General features: G+C 42.8%; 1 protein-coding gene across 1 annotated transcript; it reads left to right on the top strand.

Moving 5' to 3' along the window:
* Positions 1 to 3: 3 nt before the first annotated feature.
* Positions 4 to 19,083, top strand: LOC135219024 (uncharacterized). The gene is made up of 3 exons (XM_064255460.1): positions 4 to 159; positions 16,884 to 17,035; positions 18,406 to 19,083. The coding sequence occupies exons 2-3, from the start codon at positions 17,021 to 17,023 to the stop codon at positions 19,081 to 19,083; spliced, it is 693 nt and encodes a 230-aa protein (XP_064111530.1). The 5' UTR covers positions 4 to 159; positions 16,884 to 17,020.
* Positions 19,084 to 19,121: the final 38 nt, after the last annotated feature.

Genomic DNA, 19,121 nt, shown 5'->3' with positions numbered 1-19,121 from the left:
CTACACTGCATCTACAGTCGTAGGTAGTGAACGGTAGACAGTGCTTTCATCTGAGTCATCTTGTTAGTACCTTACGAGTTACGAGTGATTGGTCCATAGAAGATAACTTGTGGTCAGGATCATCATGCAAAATTATTGTTTAGAACCATAAGGATTACAGTAAGTAATTCACACCAGTTTCATACGTTTAATTGCAAAGGAAGTAATGTGATTAACAAGTGTAGGTGCAGGTACCGTTGCCAAGCGTAGCTTTACGTTTTAATATATTTACGTGACCATAAGGCTAATTAGCATAATTTGCATGTTATTAAATAGGACCACTGGATTCAATTGTCATATCATCTACCGTGGTACCATTGCGCTATTATACGATATTGCATCACCTTACGAAATACATCGTTCGAATAGTATTTATTTTATTAGGAAAAAGTCCATTTGTAAAGACATACCCGACGCGTCACTGATACTTAGATCTACTCAAGTGGAAAATAAAACGGCAGGGAAAAACCTTGTTTTATTAAGGTTTTTAACTATTGTCCGAATCATTATGAAACTGTTCATTATGGTTAGACACGAACAATACTACCAACCGCGGGAACAGAGTATCATGTGTATAAAGATTCTTACTTTATAGTATGTAAATAATTCGTGAGTCCAGTGTGCTTTGTTAATGTTACCAGATTATTATTTGTTAAATATATCAAAAATAAGTAATTTATAGCTTCCTTAAATCAATGCAAATACCTATAGCTAGTTCACTTGAGGGCAGGTGAAATGGCACAGTGGCACTGAAGAGTGCACAGTGCGGTTAGTGCCACTGTGCGGTTCGGTTGGCACGCTGGGAACACCGAAGTTTTGAGGAGAATGGTGATGATGCACGATAACCTATAAATCTTACACATGCCAATTTACTTTTTAATGCCATTTAAATCTACCTTGAATGAACATAACATTTTGTAAATATGAGGTCAGTTATTAATAATGTAAATAAAAAAAAATTTCTATTTCCAGCTCGTGCTACTATTCTTTATTACTTTAACTATTTTTACTATTATTATTATAATTAATATTTTTACTACTGTTATTAATATATTGGTGCAGGTATTATTATTGGTACTGAACCCAATTTCACAGAGAAAAATTACCCGATGTAAACAGGTTGGCCTAAGCACTCAATCCATTTTGGTCAACGCCCTAGTGTCTGCTGTAGGATCCAAACAGTCTCTAGCATAAATGGTTCCTGCAAATTACATGTCTCTTAGCTTACAGCCACTAAGCACTAGCTAAACAGTAATGTACAGTCACTAAACACTAACATTCACATTACACTCGCACTTACTAAATAACTAGTACACTCAATAACTCAACACTCACAAGGCACCACAATATGCTAAACACTCAGTAAACAGTTAACATTCACTAAACACTCACTCAATCCTAAACATTCATCAAACTAAAAAATTACCAAGCATTCGCAAAACACTCACCAAACCCAAAACACTCATTAAACACTAAATACTCACCAAACCCTAAATGCTCAATTAAACCTCTGATCCCTCAATAAACCCTAAACAGCGAATGAACAACTACTCATCAATCAGTAAACACTTACACTAAACATTCCTAAAACACTAACAGTCAATCACTAAATATTACCAGTCATAAGATATTTACTAAGTATTCACTAAACGTTCACATTCACTAAATCGTAAAATACTAATGCATACACTCAACGTTCACTAAACTAGTACTAGCAGTCACTAAACCCTAAACACTCATTGAATGCGTATGCACTAAACATTTGCTAAATACTAACATTCACCAAACTTTCACTAAGCACTAAGTATTCACTGAATACTTACATTTTAAACATTCATTGAATACTTACACTCTAAATCACTAAACCCTAAACATTTACTGAATACTTACACACTATCATTCACAAGACACTAAACGTTCACTGATTCTTCCACAGTAAGCATGCACTAAAACCTTAAACTGTAAACATTCACTGACTACTTACACAATGAACATTCACTAAGCACTGCTCACTAAACCCTAGAAATATGTTAAATACTTGCTTGTTCAACATGAACAGTAATAAGATAAATCCACAATACACTAATCCCCTGTTCAAATTTGGGTTACTAAACCTTTAATTTAGATGGCCACAGAGCTTTGCAGCGCCGTCCTGGTGGAACACCACTAAACTACATACTACTGGTATAGAGATCGCAAGTCCAGGTATATACCCTATATACCCTCTTTGGTTTGAACGAAGTTTTTAGGCTTACCCGGAAGCCTTAAGGGTGTTCTTTAATTATATTTTAAACCGTTTATTGAACTTTTATTGGCTGATATTTTTCCCCAGCCATTGTGGGTAATAAATATATTTAGATGCTTTAATTTTGGTGTCCGTTTTACCTCATAAGAGGACCAATCTGTAACTTAATCGAGCCACCATAGGCCTATGTGGCAAAGTTTCCATGGTCATACAACAAAAAATTTGCCAATTCATCAGAATACCAGCTTCCTGGTACAATTGAAAGTAAAAAAGGACAGGCAACACCAGTACAAAATTTATAACAACTGGTAAGTTTTATAAGTTTTGCAGGCCTAGTGAAACCTATTATAGCAAATATGCATGTACGTACAGTCATGGTACAAAGTATTGCATCAGTTGCCCTAATGTTTCTTAGCTGCATGATGTGCTATGGTGACAGATTTCTGTTAATTGGTTACAGGTTGCCCGAGAGCAAGATCCTTTTCCTACACACACACAACTGGCTTAGGCTTAGAAAATATATATATATATATATATATATATATATATATATATATATATATATCTGGCTATCTTATATTTTGTTTTATATTGTTTGTATATTTCTTTAATAAATGCATTTTTATTTTTTTCTTCTGGGTAGTAATGCAGTATAGATTTTTTTTGTGACTTCCTAACTTTTTTTCTTTTTTTTTTTCAAGGTCTGAAGAGTTTTATTATAGCACTCAAAATTGTAGGCATAAATGTTTTGCGTATACAACTTTAAACGCAACACATTTTTTTTATTTATTAATCAAAATATAAAAAATATGAAAACAAATGTTTGACTGGGCCTAATGACCCCTTCCAGGTCTGTGAAAGGCAGGGAAGCTTATATAATATAAATATTTGTGTGTTATATAAATATTTTTGTTATTAGATTTTCATAACCGTTAATGTGTTCCTTTACTATTCAATGCGATTTCGCTTTCGTCCATATTGATGCAAAAAGCCCCTTCCTCAGATGTCCTATGCCTACTTTAGGTAAATGTTAACAGGTTCCAGTGTAAAATTACAACCGAGGAATAGTGTTGGAAATACCGTGTAGCTTCTACAGAATGAAAATGAGGAACGGAGGCACCCGTAATATTCTAGGTTTATGGTTAACTTTTAGCTGCCTTAAACTGTCGGACAATGCTGTAGTTCATATATATATATATATATAATATATATATATATATATAATATATATATATATATATATATATATAAATATAGATTGAGATTAGTTTAGAATAAAGGAAGACAACAGTATAAGAAGCATGCTTTATTTATGTGAAACACTTCATGATATTTACTTAAGAACAAGAAGACGAAAAAGCACTTCCATATTTAGATAAGGTTATTTGACATAACCACAGTTTTAGCACTTCTGTTTTCCGGAAAAATACATTTGAAGGTCTAGCCAGCAACTTTTCTAGTTCATGTATCATTCTTTTAAAATAAATACAATCACTAATCTTCTTTTTAGGGCACTTAGATATACTGCAGATTGGGCATCTTTTCATATTGAAATAAGTTTTTACTTGAGTATTTCACACAAAAAAAAAATCGTTCCCAAGAAATTTAGTTTTTAATATTATCAACCAAATGTTAGCAAGGGCCACATTTACCTTGTCTCCGGAGAGGGAACCCCAAACTCTCTGGTTTCTCTGGACATCCAAGGCTCGAAGGCAGTGCGGCCAGGGCTCCAATACCAGACACTAGGCATCCCTAATGACTGGTGTAGTTCTTTCTTATTTACAGAGCATTGAGGATCTGACCTAGAGGCTCATTCTCATCATAGTAGAAAGGTTGTCTGGCAGCCCCCTTGTGTAGGGTTCTATATAACCCATGCCCATAAAACTTCTAACCCTTAAGCTTCAGTGGAAGCGTGCTGCTACAATAAGCGTTCATGGTCCCCAGACCCAAACGAGGATTTTAGAGAGAGAGAGAGAGAGAGAGAGAGAGAGAGAGAGAGAGAGAGAGAGAGAGAGAGAGAGTAGATATGCCCCCACCCCTGAATCCCCAACCCAGGACGTAGCTCAATAGGTGGAGGATTGGTACCTGAGTAAACGATGCCAACCTTAAGGTTCGCATGTCAGACTTGCTCATAGAGGCTTCAGCCTGCAGGACAAGTCCTGCACCTCATCAGGATAGGATATCCCCTCACCCTGTAGGGCGCGACCGTTTTCCTTGGGCAGCTCATGTTCACATTCATGTGAATTAATCAATTCTCCTCAGGATAGTTCCTGTGCTTCACAAGGACATGCATCCTGTCTCATGGACAACCCCATTCACCCTCACCTAACTGGTCTCCCACGTCTGTAAAGCTATTGTCATTTCAGTATGACAATCACTCATGTCCTTCCTCTTCTGCCGAGGCCTCAGTCTCTGGCAGGTCAACAAAGGGTGCCAGGCCCCCCTCTCACCTGTTCCTTCGACCTCCTTGGGTTATGTTGGGAACCATGGGAGGGATCATTTGCAACTTGAGACCACAACTTGGAAGGAAAGGAGGGTCGTGTCCCCAAGGATGCAGATACTCCTTAGCTGCATAAATCCTACATTGAGATTGTAAAATGATTTGTCAGTATAACAATCTTGGGAACGAGACCTTGGCTGACAGTGGAATTGTTCCCTCAAGCCTTGAAGGCCTGGTTGGGCCTCAGAGGGAATCCTTACCATTAGGATTGCCATGGTTGAAGCTCACCGAGTCGGTTCTGGACCAGGTGAATTCTCTCATATCTAGAGGAGAGAACTCTCTTTGAGCCAACCGCCCATCTAAGCTGCTTCTACCAGCAATCCCTCATCAGAAGTACTTTTATAAACCTTCAGAGAGGTCATCTTGACTGCACAGATCGACTCGGACTTGGCTTGTCATGGTCCAGGTATGTCATTGGAGCAACTCCGAGCAGAAAACATCCATGGAAGCATCAATAGGGAAACTTGGTACTTGAGAGGTGAGACCACAGCTCTCTGCTGAGGTTTGAAGTTTGTAAGTCACAAATCTGTCCTAACTCCGGGAAATAGACCTGTGCTGGGTGGCTCCACTTTTCTCTTCAACAGAGAACAAGTAGAAGCCTTGATCTCCTCAGTGACAAAGACCGCTGGGCCTGCACACGCCACTCTCGGAATACTCAGCCTTCTTCAACCCTCATCAGGAAGGGTCCAAGCCAGCAGCCCTTTTGTTCCTTTGCCAAACCAGAGAGAGGCGGTAGGGAGAAGAAGGGAGGAGGATGCTTTGGGGGGGTGGCATTCCCCTCACGGGGGGAGGGGGGGGGTTGATGGTTAGCTTTTGACTGTTGAGTCATTGGGCAACATGGCAGAAAAACACAGCAAAAACCTGTGTACTGAATGTCCTTTGAGTAGGATATTTACTTCCAACTTCCATTAGATTCTTCCCTCACCCCCACCCGTTTACCGGTCGCTTTACAAACATGTTCCTGTCTCTTCCAAGGACCTGAGTGAGGCGAAGAAAATGCTGAAGAAGGGTGCTGTTGAAGTCGTGACAGACCAATCTCTAGGTTTTAATAGCAGGATCTTCCTGGTAGACATAATATCAGGTGGTTGGTGACCAGTCATAGAAAACTATTCAATCTCTATTCAATCTTGGGGATGACAAGTAATAGATCTCTTTGGAACAGGGCACAACAGGAAGTTGCCTGCGTTTTGCTCAGCTGTCCTGGATCCCTGGGCTGCAGTGGGGAACGCCTTTCACCACCCATGGGACAATCTCAACAGTACGCTTTTCTTCCTTTCTGCCTTATTCATCAAGCGATCAACAGGGGTAATGAACACTGCAAATCTCAAAATGACCCTGGTTACACCCAAAATGGCCACATGCCAAAGTAGTACCCAAACTTGCCTGGGTTCCACCCTATCCGACGGCACCAAAAGGAGAGATCCCCCAGTTGCACGACCTCTGCCAACCACGCATAGAAGGGTTCCACCAGTCCTTAGAGTCCCTATCTGTTCACGGCTAGAGGCTATCCAGTGTCTCGTGCAAAAGAGGTTTCCTTGCCAAACAGCATTGGAGATGAGCAGATATCTTCAGGGTCTACCAAGGGAAATGGGCTATCTTCCATAGGTGGTGTCATGAAAGGGGTTTCTCTCCGGTCGGAGCTACTATTCGGCAGGTAGCAGACTTTCTAGTCTTCCTTTACTGAGAGAAGCATCTCTGTCTCAGCAATTAAGGGCTACAGGGCCACCCTTGAGCTTGGTCTTACAGTTATAGGGCATAGATCTCTCTTCCTCTTGGGAGATCTTCATGCTGATGAGAAGCTTTGAAAAGTCTTGCCCTGCCTGTGAACTCATGCCCATAGTGGGATGTGACTCTTGTCCTTCAGAATTTAACTTGTCCACCTTACGAGGCTCTACGAGAGTCATCAGACAGGGATCTGATCCTCAAGAGTGTATTTCTGCTTGGCCTGGCATATTGGCCAAGAGAGTAGGTGAACTTCGTGCTTTTTCTTTAATGTTAACCCCTACTGGATGGATGAGCTTCTAAGGAGTAGTAATAACAGGTTTGGGGTGGTGGACGTATTAATCCTTTAGAGAAGCAATATTAGGTGCCGTTGATTTGGAGAGAATTGGCCAGCAAAGAGGTGCCAATACTTCTACAGCCCATAAATTCACAAATGGCAACTTTTACACTGCTTAAAATCACAAATCAGGCATCTCAGGACTTCAGCTCTGCTTCTCATCACAAGGGAGTATGTACTGTGACTCTATCTCACATGTACTGTGACTATCTCACATGATGTCTTTTTGTAAATTTACTCATGATTATACACATGATGTCTTTTTGTAAATTTACTCATGATTATACCAACTAAATAAAATAAAATTAGTTATTAGGAAAAGTTATATATCTTTGTACAATTCACAATTGTTTTGTTAGGAAAAGTTGTATATCTTTGTACAATTCACAATTGTTTTGTAAGGGGCCTCATAAGGGTTTGTAAATAGTCATTTCTGGGCTCAGCTCGTGTCGGCCTATGAAAGGATCCTTAATATCATTCTTTCTAGGTAAAATTAATCTAAAATTACCAGAGAAAAACAAAATTAAGAAAATGTCAGTAAAACTGACTCGCTCACTCTTAAAAAGAAGTGTCGGTATGGCAATAGGGGCGAGTGGGAACACTACCACGAGACATTCACCAATTAGAACTTCCAATCAAAATCCCCACAAGAGAGAGCTGATACCAACAGGTGATGCGGCCGCTACTACTACTACTAGAGGACGCCACGGACAACAGCGCCCCTAGCGGACATCCTTAATTTTTAGCGCCAGCCTTCGGACGCATTCTCTTTGTGCTTGTGCTATTTACGAGGAATTTTATCACCATTCATCATGGAACGTTCTGCCATCGCAACGGCTAAGTTAAGTGCCTCATAAGTAATGTTTTACTGTATTTTTGTCTTCCGGGAACCAGTATTTTCCTTTTAATAGGTCATATACGGTTTCCCGGTTGTCTCGTGGCGGCGCCATGCTGCCTCGTTAAGAATTCCCGGTCCTCCATACTGGGACTTCTTATACTTATGGGCTTACTATTTTACGTTCGTCGTTTTTTACATCGAGTTTTAGCTAGGTTAGCCCCTTTACCATTTCTCTTAGTTTGGTATTTAGGGCTATTCTATGTTCCAGCCCAGCATCCCGGCTCTTGCTCTTCATCGGCTATCGCTGGCTCCGAGTATGGCTTCTGTTCCTCGGAACAGTTTGCCTCCTCCTGGGCTTCTTTTCTTCTACTAAAAGTGTCTTTTCCATCTTTACGATGTAATTTATTCTATTTAGGGTGTTAGGCTAGCCTAGGTGCATGTCCCATGTACTGGTACAGCCTGGTTCACGTGGCTTTCCCACGGTTGTGTTGCTCGCGGCTTCGGCCACTTGCGGTCACGTGTTCCATCGCACCTTCCCCTTCCCCTTCCCTCCCTACCAGGTATAGGGAGACGCTGGGGGACCCCTTGGTTGTCATGTCAACCTCAGTTGCCTTCCTCCCTCTCTCTCTGAGGTGGCCAGGGGTTCCTCCCAGCGGGGGGTATAGGGCGACCACTCATAGGGTACCGGGTCTCCGAGCGGGTAGTTGTTGAGACGGGGAGGAGTAGGCCACCCCCCCCCCTCTCTCTCTCCCGCCGTGTTACGCCGAGACCCTCCCCCCCCTTCCCCAGTTGCTCAGCCACCTTCCCTTTCTATAACGAACGGAGCCTCCCGCCGCAGCCGGGCACCTTTGGTTATAGATTACTGGCTCCGCCAGCGGGCGGGGTGGTCACTACTAGTGGTCGGTTGCTTGCCTACTATATCCTTACATCTCTCCCCCGCTACCGGAAGGGAGCTTGCTTCTTACCCGGGCACTCTTCTAGTAGACGGGTGGAGAAAGGTTTGATATTATTGTTATTTTTAAGGATATACCCTAATTTTACGATGATTTGTTTAATTTTATTATTCATATGTTTACCATCCCCGCCATTATCCGTCGTGGTTTCCTTTTACCACCACACCTGGTTGGATTCTATCTCTTGTCTCCGCCGCCAGCGGAGCAATAGCCTAGGACAACCAACCATTTTCTACCACACGTATTATGGCGGGGCTCTGGTTTAATCTAACTTTCTCGCTCCGGCACCAGCGGAGCAACTGTTAGGCTGTAAGTGTTCTCCTGATACTTATGTATCTTTCCACTTACAGGCTACCAACTGTCAGGTCCTGGGATGCAACGCGACGTTGTACGACCCCTGCGGCCACGATGAGTGCAGGTCTCACGCTCCATGTGCCACGCCATACAACGATATGATCGTCTGGCACCCGGAAGCCTGCGCCATCTGCTACGACCTAGTCAGTCAGCTGGTGGAGGGGGTAAGTCGATTATAGACTTCTTTATCATTTTACTAACAACTCTTAGACATAAGTTTGTGAACCCCGTTCCGCCATTAGAAGCTCATCTCACCTTTTCTTTCAGGCTGCTGGTGTGAGGGAGGTCGCCCTTGCTACCCTGAAAGCGTGGGTAGGCGGCTTCGGGAAGAACGCCGCCAAAGGCCAGCCTTACATCCTAGACAAGAAGCTGGCCGTCCAGATCTTCCCGCGGGCAAGTCAACAGGGTATGTTGACCCCTTGTCCGCAGCCCCTCTCATAGCCTCCATCCAGCAAGAAATGCAGCAATCTTTCGGGGTCGTAGCCACACAGGAGTCGGTCCCGGACGTCGCTACCCTGGACCTCAACATTGAGCCTATGGCGGTAGGGGCAGAGGATTTGTTGGTTGAGGTAGGTGTGTCGGGCGCCCAAGGTCTTTCCTTGGGCGCTTCTGGATCTTCTCCTGTCCCTTCTTCAAGCGCTTCTTTCCAAGGCTTTGTGGGATCTGAGATCCCTACCCGCTCTCCCGCTCTCTCTGTACCCCCAAAGGTGAAGGGACAGAGAGAACCGAAGACTCTAGTTAAGACGACTTCTAAGAAGTCATCTTCGTCTTCTTCGGCTAAGAAGTCTTCGACTTCTTACGCTGACGCGGTGAAGGCCAAGCCGAGCTCTTCTTACTCGAAGAGCTCTAGAAGCAAGTCTTCTAAGGAAAAGGCTCGCGCTCCCGCCGAGCCAATGCCTTCTCCGGCCTCCACCGCATCCACTCCGGTAACGCCGGTGGGAGGAGCGGGACCCAGCACCTTTGATCCCACTGCTTTCTCAGCAGTGGTGATGCAACAGGTGGGCGAGATGGTCGGCTCTCAAGTCTCCGCCCTGGGGACGAAATTTGAGCAGATGTTCGCACAACTGTCGAGCACTCTGTCTCAATCGGGCCAGTCCATCCAAGATCTCTCTAACAGAGTTAGAGAGAATGAGGACCGAGTAGCTGGGCTCTCTCAGGTCCCCCTTCCAGTCTCCCCAGTGACAAGTGCTGGTATTTTCCAGCTGCCGCCATACGATTCACTACCAGCTTTCCTCTATGGAGAAACCCATGGAGAGTAGCTGCTTACGCTCCGTTTAAGGATGGTATGATCTCTATCCCGGAGTGTGGAACTCGAAGGATTGAGGACTTCGAGTTTTATCCTCCGGGTTTGACGCAGCCTTTCATCGGCTATGCTAGGCTGACTGTAGCGGCTCTTACTAGGGAAGACAAGATCTCTAGGGAGAATGTTCTCTACAGTAGGGATCATGCCCAACGTGAATGGGTTCACTGCCTTGAGGACTGGGAGTGCACAAACACCAAGCTCCAGGCCTATAAGAGTCTTTCACTATTTTTGCGACGGAAGAGGAGGCTTCTCTTCCGTTCGCTACAAAAATAGTAGAGACGGACTCTTCAGGCAGTCCTCAAGGATGAGCCCATGCCACAGCTAAGGGAGGCGGAGTCTACTTCTCCGCTCTTCCCAGCTTTTGGAGAATTGTGGGAGAACTTGCCAGCCACGTTCACGCTTGGTAAGCTCAAACCGGACTGCGCCATGGACCAGTTCGGCGAAAAGCTCCCAAGGCTGCCTGATTCCTTGATTCAGGCGGAGTTCGACGCGCGAAGTAGGTTTGGCAGGTCCCTCAATTCACTGATCATAACGGAGATGGCTGCTCTCTCGTATGGTACGGAACCTCTGTTTAAGATCTTGGCCAAATCCCAGCTTCAGACGGTTCAGACGGATGCTTTCGACTTCTTCCAAGCTAGGAGGAATTGCCGAAAGCACGTTCTGCAGGAGTGCACTATTAGGCACGAGCCTAATAGACTCCTGGCTTCTAGCATGTGGGGAGCGGATCTCTTCCCAGAGTCCGCTGTAAATGAAGTACACCACAGAGGCTGCTAGGCTCAACCAGAGCCTTAGAGCTAGGTGGGGTATTTCATCCAAGAGGAAGCAAGAATCCGTCCCCACTGCTGGTAAGAAACCAAAGAAGTCTGGTAAAAGGTTCCAGCCTTACCAGAAACACCAGCAACAGCAGCAATTTGTTCAGGCCGTCACGGTTACCCAACAGGGACAACCATGCTACTTCTAAACAGAACCAGCCCATCCTCCTGCTGTCTCCCTCAATCACAACCTTCGACCTCCTACGCACTCTCGCCGGCCTTCAACCCTACGTATGAAGGTCAGGGCTACCCTCCCTTTAACAGACAATCGAGAGGTGAGGGCGAGAGGCTACTTTCGCCAGCGTGGCGCAGGAAGGGCGACAAGGAGCAAGCAGTTCAGAGGAGGGCGTGGTGGTCAACCCGCCCATCAACAATGAGGCTCCCCAGGTAGGAGGGAGGCTGTTCCTCTTCCGTCACAGGTGGGGGTTCAGCAATTGGGCACAGAGCATAGTGTCCAAAGGATTGGGTTGGAGTTGGATCAAAGATCCTCCTCCAATCAAATCATTCCGCCAAATACCATCAAAGGAATTGACAGATTACGCGGAGGAACTCCTTCAGAAAGGAGCTATTGCGAGAGTCAAGCATCTAAAATTTCAAGGTCGCTTATTCAGCGTGCCAAAGAAAGGCTCAACAAAAAGAAGGTAATCTTAGACTTGTCAAGGCTAAACTCTTTCATTCATTGCGACAAGTTCAAGATGCTTACCCTCTCGCAAGTAAGGACCTTACTTTCCGCGTGGAGCCGTCACATGCTCCATTGATCTTACAGACGCATACTATCATATCCCTATAGCCAGACACTTCCGCCCATTCCTAGGATTCAGGCTAGGAAATCAGACATTCTCATTCAAAGTGATGCCCTTCGGTCTGAATGTAGAGCCCCCAGGGTATTCACGAAAATAGCAGAAGTGGTTGTGCAGCAATTGAGAACTCAGGGAATCATGGTAGCAGCATACCTCGACGATTGGTTGATCTGGGCACCAACTGTCGAGGAATGTCTCAAAGCCACCAAAAAGGTAGTTCACTTTCTGGAACATCTGGGGTTCCAGATAAACAAAACGAAATCCAGACTTACCCCGGAGTCTCGTTTTCAGTGGCTGGGAATCCAATGGGATTTGTCTTCCCACAATCTGTCAATTCAGTGGCCAAACGGAAGGAAATAGCAAAGTCTGTCAGGCAATTTCTCAAATGCAAACAAACATCAAGGAGAAACCAGGAAAGAATCCTAGGGTCCCTTCAGTTTGCTTCGGTAACAGATATCCTCCTGAAAGCAAGGCTAAAAGATATAAATCGAGTTTGGCGATCGAGAGCAAACGCCAAATCTCGAGACAAGTTGTCAGTAATTCCACAGATCCTTCGCAACCAACTCCGTCCATGGTCAAAAGTAAAGAACTTAGCCAAGCGGGTACCCCTTCAATATCCCCTTCCAGTGTTAACCATTCACACGGATGCCTCCCTGTCCGGGTGGGGGGATATTCTCAGTTCAAACAGGTTCAGGGGACTTGGTCAGTTCAATTTCGCCAGCTCCACATAAAACGTTCTGGAAGCAATGGCAGTATTTCTTACCTTGAAGAGACTGCTTCCCCGAAAAAGTCTCATCTAAGGCTAGTTTTGGACAGTGCAGTGGTAGTTCATTGCATCAACAGAGGAGGGTCCAAATCCAAGCATGTGAACCATGTCATGATAGCCATCTTTGCCCTAGCAAACAAACACAAATGGCATCTGTCCGCCACTCACCTGGCGGGGGTAAGAAATGTGATAGCAGACGCCTTGTCCCGGTCAGTTCCTCTGGAATCAGAATGGTTCCCTAGACGACGGGTCATTCCAGTGGATATGCCGGAGAGTCCCAGGTCCTCCAAGTAGATCTCTTCGCCTCACAAACGAACCACAAGCTCCCTTGCTATGTGGCCCCCAACCTGGACCCTCTGGCTTATGCCACGGACGCCCTGTCGTTAGATTGGGATCAGTGGAGAAAAATTTATGTTTTTCCTCCAGTGAATCTTCTCTTGAAAGTCTAAGCAAGCTGAGGACTTTCAAGGAATAGTAGCTCTGATTGCACCGGACTGGCCCAAGAGCAACTGGTATCCTCTTCTTCTGGAATTGGGTCTCCGACCTCAACGGATTCCCAATCCCAAGCTGTCACAATCAGTACAAATGAGGACTGTGTTCGCTTCCTCAGGAATTCTTCAGACCCTAACTTTATGGACTTCATGAAGTTTGCGGCTAATAAAGATGCTGATATTGATCCACAAAATATTCTCTTCCTAGAATCAGATAAGAGAGAGTCAACTATTAGACAATATGACTCAGCTGTTAAAAAATTAGCATCCTTCCTGAAAGAATCAAACACTACAACCATGACAGTTAATCTAGCTATATCCTTTTTCAGATCTTGTTTGAAAAAGCGGTTGGCAGCTAGCACTATTACTACTCATAAATCGGCTTTGAAGAAGATCTTTCAGTTAGGTTTTTCAGATAGATCTGACTGAATCTTATTTCACGTCTATTCCTAAAGCCTGTGCTAGACTTAGACCTTCTCAAAGGCCTACTGCAGTTTCATGGTTCTTAAATGATGTCCTCAAACTAGCTTCAGACACTGACAACTCGTCCTGTACATTCATAATGCTTCTTAGAAAGACATTATTCTTATTAAGCCTAGCTTCAGGAGCTAGAATTTCAGAACTGTCGGCTCTATCCAGAGATGCGGGTCATGTGGAATTCCTCCCCTCAGGAGAAGTTCTGCTCGCTCCGGATCGTAGTTTTTTGGCTAAAAATGAGGATCCTCTTGCAAGTGGGCCCCTTGGAAAGTCATCCCACTTCCGCAAGACCCTTCTCTTTGCCCAGTATCAACTTTAAGAGCCTTTCTATCTCGTACATCCTCAAGATCCTCAGGTCCTCTCTTCATGAGAGAGAAAGGTGGTACTTTGTCAGTAAAAGTTATTAGACAACAAATCCTTTACTTCATTAAACAAGCCAATCCTGATTCATTTCCAAAAGCACTGAACATCAGTAGTACCACCTCAATTAATTACTTTCAAGATATGAACTTTGAGGATCTTAAAAAGTATACTGGATGGAAATCTCCGACAGTCTTTAAACGTCATTATCTAAAGTCCTTGGAATCTTTAAAATTTCAGCAGTAGCAGCGGGAAACATTGTTTCTCCTGATACTGTATAGTAGTTGTAGTACAGATCCAGGTCTCCTTTCTACCTACCTCATCCAACATGCCTCACCCTATCGCCATGCTACTCGGATATCCTAGCCTTAGCCGCGGAAATCATATTAGTGGATTGTCCCTTATTTTTTTGCTAGGGACATCCACACCTTGTACTGATAATGTACTTCAGTGTACCTACCCTTATTTTTATGCTAGGGTAGGACACAATGTGTTTGTATATTTTGTAAATAAGTTATCTAAGTAAATCTATTTTGTTAAAATTACACTGCATTATTATAATTTACTGTGTTTATTGTAATTTTAAGTACTTTACATTACTAACTTTCATTTATGTTACTGTTTAGAATAAGTTAGACTTAAGTACTTAGTTATATGCTGTAATTGATTTACTTATATTATATACCTCATTTTACAACTGCTTTTCATTTGTCCTTTTTTCCCATCTTGTCTGTTTCTCTGGTACTCTTTCATAGGCCGACACGAGCTGAGCCAGAAAAGGGATTTTGACGAAGGAAAAAATCTATTTCTGGGTGATTGGCTCGTGTCGCCCTATGAAACCCACCCTGTATTGTTTGCCCCCCCCTGCAGGACAAGATGTTTTTTAGATTAAGGATGTCCGCTAGGGGCGCTGTTGTCCGTGGCGTCCTCTAGTAGTAGTAGTAGCGGCCGCATCACCTGTTGGTATCAGCTCTCTCTTGTGGAGATTTTGATTGGAAGTTCTAATTGGTGAATGTCTCGTGGTAGTGTTCCCACTCGCCCCTATTGCCATACCGACACTTCTTTTTAAGAGTGAGCGAGTCAGTTTTACTGACATTTTCTTAATTTTGTTTTTCTCTGGTAATTTTAGATTAATTTTACCTAGAAAGAATGATATTAAGGATCCTTTCATAGGGCGACACGAGCCAATCACCCAGAAATAGATTTTTCCTTCGTCAAAATCCCTTTTTCAACTTCTCGTGGAAGGTAAGGAAAATGTTTTATTTTTTTCCTTCACTGTGTGCATTTGCATATCTTCCTCTTTCCATTGATGTGTGTTTTTTTTCCCTCCTATAAATTGGCCAACCTCAAAGTTTAAACGGCCTGAGGGGCTGTATATTGATTTTCTTACTGGTCCACAGAGTTAAACACTCAAGGGGATGGGGATCAGTTTTGTTCTAATTAATCCGCCAGTTAGAGACCTTTTCGATCCCCCCCAAAGCGGACTTTGTAGGTAATGAGCGAGAAGAGATGTTGCTATTTCCAGTTTAAAGTGCTTCTTCGCTATCTTAAAATAACTCTGCAACTCTGGCCTGAGATTTGAAGACTTTTGGCTGATCCAAGAAAGAGGTGCCCAAAAACACTATCCAAGAAAGAGGTGCCCAAAAACACTATCTCTTAAGGCTTCGTGAAGCCATCAAACAAGGAGGACTCCTATTGCTTCCAGCCCAGAGTTCATGTAGTTAATGGCATTGCACCCTCCCTCATGTTCAAGAAGAATCAGTGTATATCAGGTGATGACAACACATCCCTAGATACTTTTTCCTTGGGTATTCTGGTGGCTGCTCAACAAGTTGTGAAAGGAAACAAACGGGCTGATAGTGAAGCAAAGGATGCTGCGAGATGTGATTTCTTAACTAATAAGGTGCCACATTTCAATATCCACCCAGTTATTAGAGAAGATATATCCATAAGAAATGGCAGCAGAGATGGTTTTCCCCTATTTGATCCACAAATAGGAAGTACACAAATATTAGAAAAAGTATTGGTTTATGGAGTTCAGGTTTCTGTCGCATCAGAAGATTTTAGATCATCCTAACGCGGCTTAGGATTGGCCGTACCCGCTTCACTCATAGTTATATTTTAGAGGGAGCCAGTGGCAGTGCCCCAGTTTGTGGTCACTGTGATGGTCAGCTATCCATTGAGCACATGCGGGTGCATTGTCCTAGATTTAATTGCCTTATGGTAAAGTACTTAATAGCTGGGAAGAGTTTTAGAAACTTTAAATAATGTTATTAAGGTAGATAACCTTATGGTTATCTGAAAGAACTGGTTATTTTAATAAAACATGGTTCATATATATTTAGTAAAGATTTTAGTAATTTTTATTTTATAAAGTTGTTTTTAGATATTAAATTTTGATATTTATTTTTTCATTAGTTATATTTATCATCATTCTTCAATTGTTACGTTCATATGTGAACACTATTATCATTCATTTATTCATCAGGGTGCTGAATAATCCCAATGAGTTGCAGCGCTTGATCCTCAAGACCTAAATTTCATATTCAATCAATAAAAAGTTGTGTAGCTCATCCAGTTCCCTTAACAGACAGGTAGCACCTATTCTAAGATGTTCGGTAATAGAAGTGAAGTGTGACTGGCCTCCCACCTTTCTCCATTTTGTACCTTGTCTCTTGGCGGGTAGAGGATAGGTTCCTAGGTCATCATACTCTGGACAGACACAGATGCAGATGGATGATCAGTATTTTTTCATGGTTATGATCTAATAGAAGCAAATCCCCACCCCCTCTCTAGCGAGATGAGAGAGGGTTGGGCAATAAAATTAACCTATTACTTAGCCCAATTTTATTGTCTGCGACACAATGTTCTTCATTTTCTTTTCAGAGTAATGCTGCTTTCAAACCCATTATGTACGTACTTTGAAAAGTGCAGAAGTCAGACAATCAAGCACAGGTTTTTTGCCCCTCTGATCAGAGGCATTGCACTGATTCCTTTGCGTTGATACTGCACGACCAATAAAAATGCAAAGACTGATGGTTTGTATTCTTGTAGAAGTAAATGACAAATTTTTTAAGTAATCAAATGTGAGGTCTTTACATAAAGTGCCCACCTTGAGCCATCCCCCATGCCTTTACCTGGGTTATAAGGCAAGTGGTTATGTAACTCAGCGAAGGGAGGGATGAGCTAGGGTACCCCTCACCTCTCCCACTGGTAGCCAAACAACCTTGGTGTGTAGAATAGCCTGCTCCTGCTTGCGCTGAAGGTAATTCTTATGTAAAGACCTAAGGTTTGTATAGTACAGGCAGTCCCCTGGTTACGAAGGGGTTGCTGTTCATGAGACGCATTGTAAGCCGAAAATCGTCATAAGCTGGAACATCGTAAAAAATCCTAAGGAAACCTTACTTTTAATACTTTTGGTGCATTAAAAACTATGTAAACTGCACTCTTATTGCATTTTTCATTTAAAAAAAACCTTCAAATATTGATTATTTTGCAATTTTTGGAGTCATTTCTTCTGCCAGATCAGCGTTGTAGGCGCCGTAACCCCGGAACATGCGTCGCAAACCTGGAAATAATTTCTGAAAAATATAATTGAAAAGTGTTGTAACCTTTACGTTGTAAGCCAAAACCCATCATAAGCCGGGGACTCCCTTTATTAGTAGAATTACAAATTACTTTTAAAATTGTCATTTTTTGTCTACTCACCAGCTTGCGTAGAAGGTAATTCCTGTGTAAAGACCTCAGGTTTGTATGTTAGGAAAATTACATGTTACTTTCAAAATTTGTCTTTTTTTTTTTTTTGTCTACTATTGGTATGATATTGGTATGATGATAAAATTTTGTTGTTGTTGTTAGTACCCTCCCTGAAAGTGTGTTGACTCTTGAGATAGGTACTAGAATGAAACTCACTAACTGAGCCTTTGCCGAGTTTATGAAGGTTTATCATTTTGCTTTGGAGTAGTTTTCACTAAAAAGTAAATTTATATGAAAGTAAATTACAGGTAATTTATGTTTTTGCACTCTTACTGCATGTGAAATCTTTTGGAATATGATGTTTTATGAAAGTCATGAGTTCATTCCTTTGTGAACGTTTTCACCAACAGTTGTAATTGACCATGTTTCGGTAATCTTAGCTATATTCTGTATTGTGGAGCTTGGTCCAGAACTTGTATACCATTTGCACTATAAGGTGGGAACTCTGTATACCATTTACACTATAAGGTGGAAACAGGTTGCAATTAAGCCTTTTTCTATGGTATGATAGTAATAGAAGTAAACCTTCATGACCTATAAATTTCAACAAAGGTAAGAGATGAAAAAGTGTCTGGTAATACTGTTAACTTGACTAACACTCACATTGCCTTAATACATGTTAATACATTGCCTAATACATGTTAATTTACAGGAATCAAAAGAAATGGCTTATTTCAACTTCGTAGAGTGCTTCATGGAGTTGCTGCTCTCTAATGTTGAGCCATACTCTGGCATTGCCCTGGTGCGTTACAAGGGAAAAAAGGACCTGGATGAAATCCTTCACTGGGCATGGGACAATTATCATTTTGATTGTGATGCTTTGGAACCATCGGTGAAGTCTGAAGATGAAGCCGAGCGCTTGCGATTTGCAGGTGATTTACATTTTCAAATGAAGAGTTATAATAGAGCCCTGGCATTCTATAATCTGAGTATCATGGCTGCACCTCATCCAGTGTTGAGTAATGAAGAGGTTGAAGGAAGTGAAGACAACACAACAGAGTTTGCCTTTCCTCGCATCGACCCTGCCAGGTATGGTGGCGTAGCCCTAGAGAGATGTACTGCCTTGGGGAAAGGATTTGCAAGTAGATCAGCTTTTATGTTTGAATTTGAAGACTATGAGAAATGTTTGCAAGATATTGATCTGGCTCTAGAGTACGGATGTCCAGAAGAACTACGTCCTCAGCTTGAGGAAAGACAGTTAAAGTGCCAAGCAGCGCAAAGGAAGGTTGGACGCCCAGACTGCAGGACAAGACGTTTGGCTGCAGATAATCCATTTTTAGTGATGCTAAGGGAATCCATGAAGGAGCGATTATACCGTTCAGGTTTCTGAAGCTCCAGCGTTAAATCGACCCCAAATCCGTGCACACA

This window comes from Macrobrachium nipponense, chromosome 1, assembly GCF_015104395.2.
Source record: "Macrobrachium nipponense isolate FS-2020 chromosome 1, ASM1510439v2, whole genome shotgun sequence".
Taxonomy (NCBI): Eukaryota; Metazoa; Arthropoda; class Malacostraca; order Decapoda; family Palaemonidae; genus Macrobrachium; species Macrobrachium nipponense.
Note: the sequence above shows the minus strand (reverse complement) of the source record. Positions and strands in the feature narration are given on the sequence as shown.